General features: G+C 38.5%; 1 protein-coding gene and 1 pseudogene across 1 annotated transcript; both read right to left on the minus strand.

Moving 5' to 3' along the window:
- Positions 1 to 7,576: 7,576 nt before the first annotated feature.
- LOC132849910 (uncharacterized) lies at positions 7,577 to 12,650 on the minus strand (annotated as a pseudogene).
- A 142-nt stretch (positions 12,651 to 12,792) lies between these two features.
- On the minus strand, positions 12,793 to 16,233 carry LOC132849901 (zinc-binding protein A33-like). The gene is made up of 6 exons (XM_060875917.1): positions 15,586 to 16,233; positions 15,184 to 15,279; positions 14,864 to 15,094; positions 14,713 to 14,735; positions 14,508 to 14,626; positions 12,793 to 13,885 (listed from the first exon to the last, which is right to left on the minus strand). The coding sequence occupies exons 1-6, from the start codon at positions 15,982 to 15,984 to the stop codon at positions 13,341 to 13,343; spliced, it is 1,413 nt and encodes a 470-aa protein (XP_060731900.1). The 5' UTR covers positions 15,985 to 16,233; the 3' UTR covers positions 12,793 to 13,340.
- Between the last annotated feature and the right edge of the window lie 1,852 nt (positions 16,234 to 18,085).

The following is an 18,085-nucleotide window of genomic DNA, read 5'->3' on the forward strand; positions in this document are numbered from 1 at the left end:
TGGATGATGAATCACTGCAAACAGTTTTGTGTGAAGCAGAAGCAATTTTGAATGACCGACCTATCTCTAAATTATCCAGTGACCCCAGTGATCTGGAAGCCCTCACACCAAATCTCATTCTGCTTTTAAGAGGAAACCCTGCTCTGCCACCTGGATTATTTGAAAAGACTGATCTGTATTCCAAAAGAAGATGGAGACAGGTGCAGTATATTGCTGATTTATTCTGGAAAAGATGGGTACAAGAATATTTACCCTTGCTACAGAAGCGCCAGAAATGGAACAAAGAGCAAAGAAGCTTTGCTTTGGGAGATATTGTTATCATTGCTGACAATACTGCACCACATGGCTCCTGGTTACTTGGAAAAATCATAGATACTAATCCAGATAAAAAGGGTTTGGTACGTTCAGTAAAAGTTCAGACCAAAAGCAGTATACTAGAACGTCCAATTTCTAAGCTTTGCCTCCTTGTAGCAGCAGACTGAAGGGATTATGCAGTGTTTATATGGTGTTTAATTTTGTTGTCTCCTGTATATTTGTACACATTTCAAATTACTGTATGGCTCCATTCTATGAGTTTTGTAATTGCCATAAGCAATTAAGGGGCCGGTGTGTAGGAGCCTTATATGAACATACCTTGTTAAAGCCATAGGGGGCAATCTCTTTTAATGAATAAATGAGTGCACCTGGGATAGAGGGGCGTGTTTTTGTGTGTACGGGGGAATCTCACAGTTTTTTGACCGTGAAACATGACCGCATTTGAGATATATTGTGTTTGAGCATATTCTTTCATCGTTTTGGAATTTTGTTTAGTTGTTTAGCTACACATGTGATATGTTCAGGATTGGCGTGGACTATGAACTGTGGACGAATGAACAATGGAACTATGGTGACTGTATGATATGCTTGTTCCAATAAAAGAACATTTGCCTTAATTGACATGCGTCAATTAATAGCTCACTCCCCAGACACAATTCACCGCTGACTTTAGTGGAAAGTTAGCACACTCTTGTTAGAGTACATCAGTCCAGACTCTGCAAGATAAACACACAGGATCAGGAATCTGCAAAGCAAACTGTTCAGAACAACACAGACACAGCAAGTGAAAAATGCAATTTAAACAACGGAGTACAAAGCTCAGATAGTGAAGAAAACACAGAGAGCGAACAGGAAAACATCAGCGATGATGAGGTGAATACAGGAGAAGTGGTTCATCCTATGACACAAACTGAAACAGATCACAATGTTAGTGATAACCCTGTCTCTTCTGCTGGTGTGAATTTAAGAGCAGGACAGACCGTGACATTTATGAAACAGGATGGTGATGGGCTACAGAGAGCTAAGGTTTTAGGCAGAGCAGGTAAAGCCTCTGGAAAATAAACACTGGTTTAATTTGCAACATATTGAACCTGACGGCAGTGATAGACAAAAGGAGCCAGTGGATATGTCATGTGTTGATAATCTTAACATTGAATCAACTGATAGGGAGAATGATGTACTCATTACAAAAGACATTTCATTTGATGCAGCCAAGCAGGATGAAATTATGAATTGGAACAAAAACAATGTTTTTGAGGAAGTTGATGATGCAGGTCAAAAGTGTGTTTCTACCCGATGGGTCTGTAGCCTCAAAGAAACTCCCAGTGGCATTATCCCCAAAGCACGACTTGTAGCCAGAGGTTTTGAAGAGCTTAACATTCACAAGCTGCAGAAAGACTCCCCAACATGTGCTTCCGACTCTCTGAGGCTATTATTAGCAGTAATCTGTCAAAATAAGTGGCAAGTTCATTCTATGGACATCAAATCTGCTTTCTTACAGGGCATGCAGTTGTCCAGAGAAATCTATGTCCGGCCCCCTCCTGAAGCAGAAAAGAAAGACATTCTATGGAAACTAAACAAATGTGTTTATGGCCTTGCAGATGCATCACTGTATTGGTACAACAAGGTGAAAGACATCATGCTGAGTACAGGTGGGAGAATGTCTCAAGTAGATCCAGCAGTGTTCTATTGGTTGGATGAACAGTGTAAGGTTACTGGAGCACTCACATATCATGTTGATGATTTTCTTTGGGCATCCTCAGAAAACTTTTCAACAGATTTGATACCCATACTAAAGTCTGCATTCCATGTTGGACATGAACATGACAATTTCTGCTATGTCGGAATGGACTTTGTCACTATTAATGATGTAGTTCATGTACATCAACATACTTACATTGAAAACCTACAGCCTATTCGCCTGCAAGCAGCACATGCAGTGCAGAGAGATGCCTCTCTTAATGAGACTGAAAAAGAGCAGCTTAGGTCAAAAATAGGACAGGTACTATGGGTTGCAAAACAAACCAGACCAGACATTATGTTTGATGCAAGCAGCTTAGCGTCTAATATAAATGATGCCACTGTCCAGTCTATTCATGAGACAAATAAGGTCATTAGAAAGATTAAATCTGAAGAGGTGACTCTCAAGTTTCAGCATTTGGGAAACAATGATGCTCTGAACTTTATTGTTTTCAGTGACGCTTCTCTTGGAAATCTCCCTGATGGGGGCACACAAGGGGGAACCTTGATTGGTCTCATGGGAGAAGGAGGGAGGTTTTCTCCTCTCAGCTGGCAATCTAAGAGAATTCGACGTGTGGTGAGGAGTACTCTGGCAGGGGAAACTTTTGGCACTGTCAGATGGAATAGATAATGCTGTGTTTCTGGCTACCCTATTTTCTGAGCTCACCACTGGAAATGCTGAGATGAATGCTCCTCCCTTGATCTGTGTTACAGACAATCACTCTCTGTTTGATGCGCTTAAGTCAACGAAACAGGTCTCTGAGAAACGACTTCGACTGGACATCAGCAGTATAAAGGAGCTCATACAGAGCAAAAGGATAAAGAAAATACTCTGGTCCGATACAAAAACTCGCTGACTGTCTTACAAAAAAGGGAGGAACTGCTCTGGTGTTATTGAAAGCACTCAGTGAAGGGCTGTGGTGCTATGGAAAGCACTCAGCTTAGGACTGTAGATATTAAGCTTAAAAAGGGTAAATTTAAAAAGATTGAACACTTTAATTGTGTGTGTAGCAACTGTTCTGTTTACAGCAATTTTGGACTTTGTTATACATTTTTTTATTTTATAACTTTAAAAATTTATTTTATAAATAATTATTATAAATTATTTCTTTAAGTAAAGGGAGATTGTTAACGTTATTCCTCCCCTACTCTGTTCATTACAGCATAAAGTACGGTGGCCGAGAAGTGCAAAACAAATTAACAAATCCGAAAACACATTAACAAATCCGAAAAGGATATGCCCTGTTGCCATGTGGTCCGTGTAACTTTTGGTCATTCGACTTTCCATTCAGAAACGGGTATTAAAAAACAAAAAAGAGTGGCTATTTGATTTTCGTTTTAAAATACAAAAATTACAATTGAAATACAACGCGTTTTTCTTTTTCATGGTCAAAAACGGATGAGTAAAATTTTAAAAATGGTTTGATTTTCATTTTATATTTCGAATAACAAAAAAATAAAATCACCAGAAAACAGAAACGAAAAAAAGGCCTGTTTTTTTATATTCCGAGACCGGATGTGATCATTTACATCAGTGGTCCCCAACCTTTTTATCGCCGCGGACCGTTTGATAATTTTCCCGCGGCCCGCTTTTTTTTTTTTTTTTTTTTTTTTTTTTTTTTTTTTTTTGGGCGGGGTGGTGGTGGTGGGGGGATTGGTTTGATTGTTTATATTTTAGATTGTTTTAATAATTTAAATTTAATTGTATTTAAACATGCCTTCAAAATAAAACAGTTACACCAAAAAATGAATATAAAGGGATTTAACATTTTAACTCACTAGAACGCTAAATCAATGAGAACCCTGAGCTTGTTTCTTTGCAACGAGACGCTTCCATCTGGGGGTAATAGGAGACAATGATACCCGAAGTGTGTTGCTTATGTCCACTTTATTCCGTTGTTTTGTTTTGGTTGCTGTCACTGCAGAAAACCCCGCTTCACACAGATAGGATGTCGGAAATGGCAATAGGGATTTAAGTGCTGTGGTGGCAATCTCAGGGTATTCCGCCATGACTTTAATCCAGAACACCGGCAGAGATTCTAACTTTCTAACTTTGTTTCGTACTCATTTTTGCTAATGTAGCAGAGTGAATGAGATAAATTGCTTGTCCATTCACGTGATAAGTAAATAAATTATATAAAGGCAGGGTTCGGGTTACCTGCCTATGCGTCATTGCTGGCACCGCCCTCTCGTGGGACCCCATTCATGGTTTCCCCAGGTATGTGCGTGTGTAACCGCGTGGTAACCCGGCAAACTTTATATGCGTGCTTACTCAGGTGCTCTGTTTAACATTATAGGACAATATTGTCCCGCTGTTGTTGGCGTGGGCAGTCTGCTATCTCAGTGTGCGTTGGCATCCAGTTTGTGAACCAGAAAAGTCCATCTAGTGAAGATGATTGCGTTTAGTGTGAGTTATAACTGCTAATCGCTGGTACGTATTATTTTGGTCCCTGTTTGCGGCGGTTTATTTATTTATTTGTAATAACATACTGTTACATGCTCAGCAGGTTGATCTGGTTGTCCGACCACGTTCTGAGGGATGAGAGGGTTAAGTCCATGGGTATGACTGCGCTGCTGTTTTGCCTCTGAGAATACTGTTGTGGGTCGCTCTGACTCCAACAAGGCTTCACACCGTGTACCGGTATTTTAGTCGGCATCTCTGTTTGTTTTATGTTCACTCTTCCCTCTGCTGAGGCGTTGAACGGCGAGTCACTTAGTCGATGTCTTAGTTTTGTTTCTTTATTTATTTAATGTAGTTATTTGTCTTAATACTCCTCTCTGTGTATTTTGTTTATTTGATGTATGTGATTCAATATCATTATTAGTTTGCCCTTGGTCCTGGCCGAATGGAAGTATGCATCATTAAATCTACATGTACAAAATTTGTATTAGTGATAGTAAATCTGTATGTACTAACTATCGTTAATTGACACCATCTCATACTGTTAATCAGTATGTCTTTTGCTCTCTCTGAATCTGGGCTATTTGGGTTTCATTATTGATTAGTTTTGTTATTTTGTTGATTTATATTGTATATTTAATTCAAATTGAGAGGAATTTCTGTTATTGTTTTGGTTTTGTAATGTTGACTTTGTCTTTGTATTTAATTCTTTTGTTGTTTTAAATTTACTTTTGATATACTTGTGCCGGGCGGGTTGTCTTTGATGGGAAGGAAGTAATTGATGTACCTATCCAGGGTGACTTTTACATTGGGTGCTGTGTTTGATGTGTACCTTTCACACGTGTGAGTGGTGTGGCATGACACTGTGCTGTAGCGGGGTTGGGTACTCTCTTCTTTCTCCCTGAGAGGCCTAGTCATTTCAAGTATGTTTTCTTTGTTTTGTTTTTGTTATAAGTGACTGAAGATTTTATATTCATTTTGAAAATCTTAATCCTGCACAAACTGTAATAAAGGTTTGTGTTATTCTCTTGCCCTCGTCTCTTGCTCAGTCTCATTAGGTAACGAACCTGTGTCCTTGTGGGACTGTTCCCCTTATAAGGGGTGGTGTATTCGAATTTGGTGCCCTTACGGGCCTTTTTGTGGTGTTGTATAAATGTTTATTAGGGTACACACACATCCCCCCCGACCGCTCTGCTACACTAATTTGTGGGTTAAATTTGAGCAAACACAATATACACGTACACCAAGCACTGTTAAACATGAGAAAGTACCGGTGAACAGAGAGAAGAGCGATATACACCTCCTCTCCACCAAATCTACAACGCCACTGCCGCTTGCAGCCGCTCAGCTCCAGACGTCACTTAAAACCGCCCCGATATTTTGCACATGCGTGGTATTGGTGCGGCTTTAGGTGACGTCTCTCAGCTCCCGGTTAACCTCTCGTCCATGGAAAGTCGCAAAAAACCCGAGAGAAATACACCACAGTAAATAAAATGGAAACAATTTATATTTATAAAACATAATGAACATTTATAAAATAATGTTCATTGGGCGGCCCGGTACCATTTGATCCACGGACCGGTACCGGTCCGCGGCCCGGGGAGTGGGGACCACTGATTTACATGACAAGAGCACGGGCGGCACCAGATAATTTTGATGGGAGGTGCTGAGGGGGAGTAATATACAGGTTATTTTTTTTTTTTAATATGAATAATAAAATAAAACTCGCTCACTCGATTTGGTAATATTCTCTAATTATTTAGGCTAGTCTGTATGAAAATGTGCACGCCCCATGGCGAGTCAGCGTCGGCATTCGGCAACATCATCTTTTCAGCCAATAGTCACTCAGAAAGCACTTAATGAATAATTAAAATGTCTTTTCCCCTGACGCATTCATAATCAATTTGCTGGTACTTTGAGGCAATTGCTTTATGCGCGAGCTTAAGGTGGAATAGGCTACTGCCAATATATTAAAGGATGGTTTAGTATATTATCATTAATCAGTTTAATATAGGCTAACGTACGACTAGTTCACTAGAAATATCTTTAGTTGTGAGCAGGCCTACTTAGCACAAGTGCTCCATTTTTAAAATAAAATGCTATATAATGACATTACAAAAAGTGTGACAGCTGCAAATTACTTCGTTATTGCACTGCACGAATTAGGCCTATGCATGCGTAAAGAAAAATGTTATTTAATTATATATATTATTTATTTTTTTATTATCAGCTTATTTATATATAGGATACAGCCTGCTGATCCCAGGAGAAAATCTGTAGGGGGTGCTATAGGGGTGATTTTGTCTTTCTTGGGGGTGCTGAAGCACCTGCTATAGGACCTCATGAATCAGAGGTAGGCTATATAATGTAAGGGAGTATGTGGGGTCAAGATATGGGGAACATATGCACATTTTCACAGATGCTTCAAAAGATCAAAAAACAGGTCATGTGGGTTCTGCATTCATAATTCCAAAATCAAAAGTATAAGAACAATAAGATATCGGATTGTTTATCAGTGAATACAGTAGAGATGTTTCCCAGCTACAGACCATCAAGCAAGGGTTCTGCTGTGTTGTTTGTATGAGTAGGTATCCCAATAAATGTTAATTGTCCCACATGTGAAATCATTTTGGATCCATTTTGTGTAGTCTGTGCCCGAGTTTGAGATTTCCAAATACACATACAGTATGTTATTACATTCTCTAACCAAAGTCAGCTGTGTCTCATCCACTACAATTAATTACATGTACTGATGCACTTTTGTAACATCCCATGGTGTAATGATACAATAACAGACATTTTTAAAAGCATTAAAGTTAAATATAAGGAAACACTGTTATCCGGTACATCAAGAACATTTTAAGGGCAGGTAGACAAACACAGAGAATGACTGACTAGTTTATTAGTGACTCTATTTATTTTTTAGAGTTCATCGAGGAGCCAGTCTTCACACAGTGTTGCCAAAGCATTATTGGCTGCAAAACGTGTGGAACAGTGGCAGGAGACCTCTGTGTACTGTGCAAAATGTAGAGGGAACACCACAGGCATCAACATATTTGAAATTAATGGTTTGTCAGAAGCATTTTCTGTTCTGAGATCTCTTTTTGAAGAGGAGTAGCATTTTGCACTTTTATACTCACAAATAGGCATGTTGTATTTGTTTTATTGATTCCAAAATTGAGTTGTAATGTTAATTTATTTACATGTTTAGACTGGTTGATGTGATTGGTGTTCACTGTTCTTGTTACAAATTTATATTCTGTTCAAATAGAGCAATCTGCATTGCGCTGAGTTGTGGTTATAAGACAGAGCAATGCCTGTTTGTACGGAGCCAAGTCATTGTTCACTGCTCTAGAGAACAAGTCTGAAATGTCTGAATATTGCTCAGCAAACTGATTCTCAACTCTAAGTTTGTCCTGTTCAGTTTAAAATGGATCAACTCCAAAAGTTGAATGTGTGGTCAGTGAGGATCCCAGCTGTTGGCTGTAAAGGTCTGCTGCATCAACTGAATGAGGCAGCAGCTCCTGTGGGATTTTTTTGGGACATCCACAGCCAGCCAAGCCATTTGGTACACCTTTACCTGTAAAATAAATAACAGACTGTTGGTCTTAACTTCATTCATTCATTCATCTTCTACCGCTTATCCGAACTACCTCGGGTCACGGGGAGCCTGTGCCTATCTCAGGCGTCATTGGGCATCAAGGCCGGATACACCCTGGATGGAGTGCCAACCCATCGCAGGGCACACACACACACACTCATTCACTCATGCAATCACACACTAGGGACAATTTTCCAGAGATGCCAATCAACCTACCATGCATGTCTTTGGACTGGGGGAGGAAACCGGAGTACCCGGAGGAAACCCCCGAGGCACGGGGAGAACATGCAAACTCCACACACACAAGGTGGAGGCGGGAATCGAACCCCGACCCTGGAGGTGTGAGGTGAACGTGCTAACCACTAAGCCACCGTGCCCCCCTGGTCTTAACTTATGAATGCTTATTGTGATTATTGTAATCTTTGCAACACTGTTTTATTTCACCTGGAATTTGGTGAGCATTCCATGACTCCACCAGCCTTGTAAGACCAATCGGGCACAACTGGCCAGTCAGGTTTGACACACAGTATCTCACAAGGCTGTCGTTCATGTCTATTTCCTCTTGATCCACCAACTGCAGAAGAGCTGTCTTCAGTGGATAGTTGACACGATTGTTGACTTCAGGCCAGATTCGTTCAACTATATGATTCTGAATTTGCAACAAAGGTTCATCAGTCAATCTGTTGTGGTGGTTAATGGAAAATATGTTATGACCCATTTGGGGAAAAATAATTATGCAGAATTCCCAGTAAATCTGTAAATGTATCAACCCAGCAGTCATTATGCATATTTACACATGGTCCTCTGCTTAAGGACCATTTTCCCAAATGGAATGTAACATTAAAAAAAAAAACAATGTAACTAGAATTTAAAGTACTGAATAAAGTCCAGTGTTGTTTTTTTTCTTTCAGCAGTTGTTTAAGATGTAACCAGATTAAAAAAAAATCTGTTCTTGGCCAAGGTTAATTTTGATTTTAATTTAATGGGATGTTTACCCTAAAATTCAGAAAGCATAGAAATGTAAAGACAGTTTATGTCATGTATGCAAGTAAACAGTATGCTGCTGAAGCAAACAATAATAGTAATAATAAAAGCAGGCATACAAGTAGTGTGCAGCTGAAGCATCCACAAAAACTACTGAACTGTACCCTTGTGGATGAAGTCTGTAAATAAGGCCTTCTCTCCTGATTATGGCGATGAGGTGTAAGCAGCTCCTGCATGAAGAGTGTCAAATAAAACTCCTTGCCATGATCTACTCGCACCTGGTCCCATATACCATATTCCAGTACTGCAGGCCTATTGGATGAAAAAGTCAATTTTAATAAACTTTTTAAACGTAACTGTTCCAAATCAGTTATTTTCTGTATAATATGGTTCATAACAATGTAGGTGTTCAACAGTTTAGTCACGTTCTTAGCCGTGTGTATGCAATCCCTTTAGTGTCCACAACAAGACATAGGCTGTTACCTGAAAACATCTTCATAGATGGCAAGGTTGTTTTTTATAGGCATTGTAGAATGAGCAACAACCTTTTTGCTGAAGCCATCAATGGCTAAAACATGGGTGACCCCAGTTTTTCGTTTTGGTCCATATGGATCTTATGGCCCATGTAACCAGCTTGATATGGTATGGGGTTGAGATTGCGGGCACCCTGAAAAAAAAATAGATAAACAATGTACTGAAACTTTTTCATATACAAAATCCCATTAGTCCTTTATACACTGCATCGGTTGCAGGTTTTATAAATGTAACGATGCCTATTTGTGTTGTCCCTGTCAAATAAATTAATATAAATAATTATAATGAATAAATACAATAAAAATTAGGGTATTTGGTTTGATTATACTATAAAATTGTGTAAGGTTTTTTTCAATCTTAGACAAGCTAAGTAACTGCAGCTAAACAATAAAAATATAAAAATACAGATTAGCTCATAGTTAAACATAAATTGTAATTTTGATAATGTAAAATATTAATGTTGAGACAGTACATACCTGACGTCTTGCTTCATGGTAAGACTGATGCATCGTTCTGAGCACTGTACCAATTCGAGTCTCTGCAGCATGCACTCCTTTCATGCCGAGATACCCCTTTATCATCCTTCTTCCATATGTAGGTCCTGTCTAGATTATAACAAATTAACATGATTTCCAGTTTCCAAAATCATACCAGCTGATATCAGAATCAGAATCAGAAAGGTCTTTATTGCCAAGTATGTTTCCACATACAAGGAATTTTTTCTAGTACAGGAGCTCCACAGTGTAAACATGTAGCAATAAGACATGAACATATAAATAATAGACAGTTGTATGTGCAAATTGTAATATAAGTGTGCAAATTAAAGTAAAGATGTGCAAATTCAAATATAGATGTGCAAAATAAAATATAAATGCGTACTTGCAGACAATGTAAGAATAGGTATTGTTCTGTGTATGTTAGGTGTCCATCAGATGTATGTTAAGTGTTCATCAGATGTATTGCCTGAGGGAAGAAACTGTTCCTATATCTGGTCGTTTTGGTACACAGGGCTCTGTAGCGTCGGCCAGATGGCAACAGTTCAAATAGTAAGTGTGCTGGATGTGAGGGGTCCAGAGTGATTTTCTTTGCCCTTTTGCTCACTCTGGAGAAGTACAGGTCTTGGAGTGTAGGGAGAGTTGTGCCAATGATTCGCTCAGCAGTCCGAACTACCCTCTGTAGTCTCCTGAGGTCGGATTGGGTGGCTGAGCTAAACCAAACAGTCACTGAAGTGCAGAGGATGGATTCAATTATTGCAGTGTAGAACTGTTTCAGCAGATCCTGTGGCAGGTTGAACTTCTTCAGCTGGCGAAGGAAGTACAACCTCTGCTGAGCCTTTTTCACAATGGAGTCAATGTGAATGTCCCACTTCAGGTCCTGGGAGATTGTGGTTCCCAGGAATCTGAATGACTCCACTGCTGTCACAATGCTGTCCATGATGGTGAGTGGGGGGAGAGCAGGGGGGTTTCTCCTGAAGTCCACGATCATCTCCACTGTCTTGAGCGTGTTCAGCTCCAGGTTGTTAAGGCTGCACCAGACAGCCAGCCGTTCCACCTCCAGTCTGTAAGCAGACTCGTCACCGTCCTGGATGAGGCCGATCAGTGTGGTGTCGTCTGCGAACTTCAGGAGCTTGACAGAGGGGTCATGAGAGGTGCAGTCATTCGTGTACAGAGAGAAGAGCAGTGGGGAGAGAACACAGCCCTGCGGGGCGCCAGTGCTGATGGTGCGGGTGCTGGATTTGAGTTTCCCCAGTCGCACCAGCTGCTGCCTGTCTGTGAGAAAGCTGGTGATCCACTGACAGACAGAGGAGGGCACGGATAGCTGGGATAACTTGGGCTGAAGGAGTGATGGGATGATGGTGTTGAAAGCAGAGCTGAAGTCCACAAACAGGATCCTCACATAAGTCCCTGGTCTGTCCAAATGCTGCAGAACATAATGCAGTCCCATATTGACTGCATCATTCACAGACCTGTTTGCCCTGTAGGCAAACTGCAGAGGGTCCAGTAAGGGTCCAGTAATGTCCTTCAGATAAGCCAGAACCAGTCTTTCAAATGATTTCATGACCACAGATGTTAGGGCCACAGGTCTGTAGTCATTTAGTCCGGTAATATATGTTTATCATGCCATTAGACAGTGCAGCATGTGTATGTCTGTGTTAAGGGATTTGTCAGTGTTGTAAGGATTATGTTGACAGCGATTACTTACAAATAATGGTAGGCTGAGGCTATTTAGTGTGATTTATTTACTATTTGTAATAATAAGCGGGCATAAAAGATGCCAGTTGAAGAGCCTTTGGGGATGCAGGACATATGTGTGTGCATATAGGCCTACATGTTAGTTCTCACACACACACACTAAAAACGGGGAGATATAGCAAGTACATACCTCGGTTATAGCTTTTGCCACCTCTAACTCCAAATGCGCGTCGGGGAGTCCCATCAAACTTAAGCCATTTTCAGCGCAGAATCTCCTCACATTTCTTGCAGAACATCCTCTTGCTCCCCCACTTTCGTGTGATATCCGCGCAGAGATTTCTGCAGATGACAGGCCTTGTTTTGCCATATCTAATATCATAACTGAGTATGGTTAAAAAGACATTTTAGTCTGGGCTAAAAAATTTGGCGCTTTTGTCATGTAAATGACCACATCCGGTCTCGGAATATAAAAAACGGGCCTTTTTTCGTTTCTGTTTTCTGGTGATTTAATTTTTTTGTTATTCGAAATATAAAATGAAAATAAAACCATTTTTAAAATTTTACTCATCCGTTTTTGACCATGAAATTTTAAAACAAAAATCAAATAGCCACTCTTTTTTGTTTTTTAATACCCGTTTCTGAATGGAAAGTCGAATGACCGAAAGTTACACGGACCCCATGTCCTAATAGCCATGTGTTTTCGGATTTGTTAATGTGTTTTCGGATTTGTTAATGTGTTTTCAGATTTGTTAATGTGTTTTCAGATTTGTTAATGTGTTTTCGGATTTGTTAATGTGTTTTCGGATTTGTTAATTTGTTTTCGGATTTGTTAATTTGTTTTCAGATTTGTTAATGTGTTTTCGGATTTGTTAATGTGTTTTCGGATTTGTTAATTTGTTTTCGGATTTGTTAATTTGTTTTGCACTTCTCGGCCACGGTACGGTGTGCCGAAAGTTTCTTGCCGCATGTGCAGCGCGGGTTGTTCAGTGTTTGTGTGTGAGTGACGGTGATGCCGAACACGGGAATAAAGTTGTGTAGACAATAAACGTCGTGTTTATTTAAATTAACACATATCACCAACATAAGAGCTGAGATGTAAACAAAACATGTAACTGATCAGCTAACATTGTTCGCAATCTGCTGTCTTACATTTGTGCAAAACGAACACATTAACAGACAAAATGCTCATATCTCAACTTATTTAACATCTTTTGCCTCTTGTGAAGGGCTGCGAGTATAAATTAGACATTAACCACGGCTCAGGGACGAAGTTATTGCGTATTTGTGATACCAAGCTATACTATAAACAGCATTAGCCAGGGCACGCGCGCATCTTAAACAAAAAAGGGGGTGTAGCTTAAGACCGGAAGTCAACCATTGCAATACAAAATTTTCAAAATAAAAGACAATCGCTTTTCCTGTAACAAAATATACTTATGGTTATTTACAAATGCCACAAACCTTTCACAATGAACTGTTCAGTGCTTTCAACTTTTAACAAACTTTCACAAAGAATCTGAATCTTTTAATTTGCAACATTTCAATAATAACCTGTAATAAAACAATATGAGCTCTAACTGATCTGATTCACTCTTACAGAGCACTGAAGTGGGAGGATCTTTAGAGGAGATTCTTTAGATGCAACATTTAGATATGGCAGTAATTTATCAGTAAATGTGTGTGTGAAAGTGTGTATGTGTGTGTTAGTGAGAGGGTTGGAGAATGACAGCTTTCCTCTGTCCCAGTCCAGTTTCACTCTGATCCTCTGTAGTTTCTGTTCTACTGAGAGGGGAGTCAAAGTCTGTGGTGTAGAACATGCTAGATATTCACCTTTATAATACACCACACACCAGATTCCACTTCTGGAGATTATCTCCCCCTTCCTCTGAGCAGATTCTGTCATCACACCCATATTCCACCATGTACAGTCTCCAACATCAACATCCCAGCAGTGTGTCCCTGAGTTAAAGCCCTCAGAGCCCAGGATACAGCAATATTTATCAAATCTCTCTGGATTATCAGGAAGTTTCTGTTCCTCATCACTGAATCTCACACTGGTCAGATCATCAGATACAATGAGTTTAGGATAAACAGTGTTGGGGTCCAGAGTTACAGGTGCTGAAAACACACACACACACACACACACACACACACACACACACACACACACACACACACACACAGGGCTAGGATAACATTACATTAACATGGAACTAGCTAACAATACAAATTTCATTAATAAACAAATATAACTGCAATTTTCAGAGCAATAATAACTGCAATAATTTGCTTAAATTAGAAATGTAACCAATCGTTATACTAATTACATTTCTATAATAACTCTAAAACGTCTGTAAGCCGCTACAACTCTCCATGTTTTCACTCAGTTTCTTCAAACACTGATCAGTCTGACACCAAATAGAAGCCTTTCAAAATAAGAGTTCCCTTATGTTACATGATTACAAAATGAACATAATAATAATCATCATAATAATAATAATAATCAGTATAATAATAATAATCAGTATAATAATTATAATAATAATAATGAAGTAATAATAGTGTTATTATTATTAATAATAATAATATATTATTGTTGTTTTTTTATTACTATCAGTTTTTTTTTACTAAACAATTTTTTTTTCCTTTACTAAACGAAAAAAATATTTGTGTTTAATATGTACACACGCTTAGAAGGAAAGAAAGAAAGAAAGAAAGAAAAAGAAAGAAAGACTCTTACTGTATTGGACAGTGTCCTGCATCTTCTCCCAGACTCTGAACTTCAGGTTGGCCAGATGTTTTGCCACATGGATCAGTGCTCCTGAAAGCTCCTCTGGATGCTGCAGTGTGCACTGGGCTCTGCAAAAACATTCAGGAGTCAGTGTTGCTGTGGCTTTGGATTCAGAAACACAGAGAAGCAGAGAGACAGGAACCACATCACTCACCTTTTCACTGTGGCCTTGTGGTTCTGGAAAACAACAAAGCACATATCAGTGGATATGATTTACATTTTTACACCACTGAAATGTGACGTTTCTGATGATGGAAAGAAGTTTTACTTTCTCACAGTATAAATACTGACTAAATGATCCTCACTTGTAAGAACAGGATGTCTTCAGCTCTCATCCCCTCTTCTATGTCTCTGATTGTGTCTGAAAGAGATGATATGTCTCTGCTCAGCTTCTCAATCTTCTCCTTCATCATCTGACTCTTCTGCTCCTCTTCCTCTCTCAGTGCAGCGATCCTGACTGCCTCTTCATCTCGTAGAAACTGGTGAAGTTTCTCAAAGTGTTCCTTAATCTGATGCTCTGTGTGTTGGGCCTGAATCTGCAGTGAAGAGGAAATTAAATGAAATATAACTGATTTTACAATGATAGAGAATATAATTCTATCAAAACCATGTTATTGATTGTAACCTTTAGATGTTCTGCAGTCTGACTCCAGTTCAGTTTACAGTCTGTGAAGATCTTTAGTTTCTCCTGTAGGGGCTTCAGTGCAGTTTTGAGCTCCTCCTGAAATAAATTAACACACTCCATGAAGACTCTGTGTTTCAGCTCTTATTGTACACATTGTTTATAAAGGGGATTAAACCGTAGAATTTTAAACGTGTTTTTAAAGACTTTTTTTTTTATTTACTTGATTTTTTTAATGACAGATTTGTTATATTTTCTTACAATAAATATTTTAAGCATTCAGATGAACTTTTAAAATGCACCAAGACCAAAAGAAAATTATGAGAAGCTAAATTGATCAAATGCATTTGCAATTTTTATTACACCATGTTTCTGAAGTGACACATGACCTCAGATTTTATTTACCTTACAGTCTGTTACAGCCTCATCAATGGGGCAGAATTTGTGGTTGGTGTGTTTTCTTGAATCCCGACACACCAAACACACTGGCTGTTGATCATCCAGACAGAAGAGTTTGAGTTTCTCACTGTGCAGACTGCAGACTGTTTCAGACCCTGATGATGGTCTCTGATTTCTCTCCTGTAAGAAAGTCTCACACAGGTTCTTTAAGACCAGATTTAAAGGAGGATCATTCATAGATGACTTCCTCCTACAAACAGGACATTCTCTGGATCCTTTGGTCTCCCAGAACTGCTGCAAACACACTTTACACACACTGTGACTGCAGTGCAGAACAACAGGATCCTTGAAGATGTCACAGCACACAGGACAGGAGAAATCCTCCTCTGAAAACTTAGAAGCCATTTTATTTTACTGCAGTTGTTGTTCTCTCCAGTCCGAATGCTCAGAGTTTCACTTTCACTTTGGTAAAAATAACAACACTCTAATTTCAGGTTTCTTTCCAGTTAAACAGACGACTTTGTAGGTCCAGTTAATAATCACTTTCTTCCACAGTGCTGAAAATGAGACTCAGATTTCTCAATAAACTGAAAACAAACCTAAACTCACCAGAGCAGAAGACTGCAGGCTGTTTATGAAGGACTGCAGTCATCTCAGACTTAAAACTTCCTTAATAGGAGGAGTTTTACAGAGACACGTTATGATCTGTTACAGTCATCATTTACATGGGAACACATACAGTACACAACACCGACTTAAAGGGTAATAGTACATTTTTTATTACTTATTTGTACAAATAACCTGGAAGGTATCTACAACTTACTTTAAAAAAAAAAAACAGATTAAAGTTTGGCTTTAGCACAAACATACAAACTCTGTGAGAAATTCCTTTTGGAAAACTGAGTTCTGGTTTTGTTTGTGTTTGGATGCTCCTCCTGTCACTCATTTTAATCTAGGTTATTGTGGCAGAGCTTCATTAGCATAAGTGGATCCATTCAAATATTCTATTGTAAATAGTATAAAATAAGTTTAGTTGAGATGTTTAGTTGAGATAGTAAACTGATGGGTTATTGCACTTAACATATTGCACATGTGAACAGTAAAGTTTACAGTAAAGTAATAAAAGTTAGGTTGAACTAATATTGAGGTTTTGCACATTCAGTGCCTTTTGTACAGATTTGTGGTTGAAATGAATAAATATTGACGTTGGGTTTCTGGTGTAGAAACTGTTCCTGAGTCTGTTTGTGCATGATGTGATGGACCTGAAGCATCTGCCAGATGGTAGAAGGTCGAATAAATGGTGTGCAGGGTGGGTTGTGTCTTTCAGTTTGTTGTTTGAAAGATCACCAGTGTTAGAGTAAATAACTCTATGTCTGATCTGAAGACATGGTCAAGGAGAGCAGATTCGTTGTGCACAATGAGGTAGTAAGAAGAGTTTCATACCATTTCATGAGAACGTTGTCCTATTTTATCTGTTTTAATTGTCAAAACACTGTCTTAATTGTTAGCATTTATAAATATTGATTGTAATATTTGTGATCATAATAATGAGTTAATTTCTATTCAACAGTTTATTTATTGTAATTAGCCATGAAGGCCATTGTGAAATGTGATGTACTGAAACGATTGTATTGAAAGAATAGAGGGAAACATTTTTATGTAGCATTTCATATGAAATCTAAGTAAATAGTAAAATGCTGAACATTGATTTATTAATTTAAATAAATCTTCACTGAATGTGATTACTGGTAACATTTAAAAATATTAGTACACAAAATCCATCTTCAATATTTATATTAATTTGTAAAGTGATTGGATGAAACAATATTTGAAATGGTGACTTTCTCTTATTAATATTTACAAATCAAGAAGCGCTACATGGGGACACAACGTCTAGTTTGGGAATCTGTCTAAGAGAATTATTTTAAAATATAAATAAATAAGTGAAATCCTAAATAAAATAAAGGTTACCCATGCCATGAAATAAATAAACCATTCTTTATATTGTAACATGTTTATTTATGTTTTTCATATATATTTCAGATATTGTTTATTTTAGACAGGACAAGCAGTGAGGTTGATGGCAGTCAGACAAGACAGCAGCTCTCCACATTTACTAAATTATTGCTAAAGATGTTTGTTATGAGGCCTGTGGAAGGAGAACAAGAATTCTTCATATAGTATGTAGGAAACTGTTTCAGCTTTATTATAGAATTGTTTTGATTAATTCTCCTTTACTGCAGAAACATCATTATGAATGAATCCAGCACAGGTAGAAACCCAGTGAAGTAACTGTTGTTCTTCAATGTCAGCTAATCCTGACTTTCACTCATAACTCATGGGTTTGTTATGATTAATCCAGGAAGACACCAGTATGAAAATATTTTAAGGCATTTTAGAAAGCTTGAATAGAAAAAAAAGTGAAGCTTAAAGCCTTAAAGCTTTAGAAATGCCACTGAAATATTAACTTTAAAAAACAAACCGTACATTTTACGGTAAAAAAACG

This window comes from Tachysurus vachellii, chromosome 8 (genome assembly GCF_030014155.1).
Source record: "Tachysurus vachellii isolate PV-2020 chromosome 8, HZAU_Pvac_v1, whole genome shotgun sequence".
In the NCBI taxonomy this organism is placed as follows: domain Eukaryota; kingdom Metazoa; phylum Chordata; class Actinopteri; order Siluriformes; family Bagridae; genus Tachysurus; species Tachysurus vachellii.

Excerpts from the sequence above, each read along its gene's own strand:
- LOC132849901 (XM_060875917.1), bottom strand. The coding sequence starts at position 15,984 with ATGGCTTCTAAGTTTTCAGAGGAGGATTTCTCCTGTCCTGTGTGCTGT. Across the intron at positions 15,095-15,183 it reads AGACTGCAGAACATCTAAAG|ATTCAGGCCCAACACACAGA; the intron begins GTTACAATCAAT and ends TCTTCACTGCAG. Across the intron at positions 14,627-14,712 it reads CACAAGGCCACAGTGAAAAG|AGCCCAGTGCACACTGCAGC; the intron begins GTGAGTGATGTG and ends ATGTTTTTGCAG.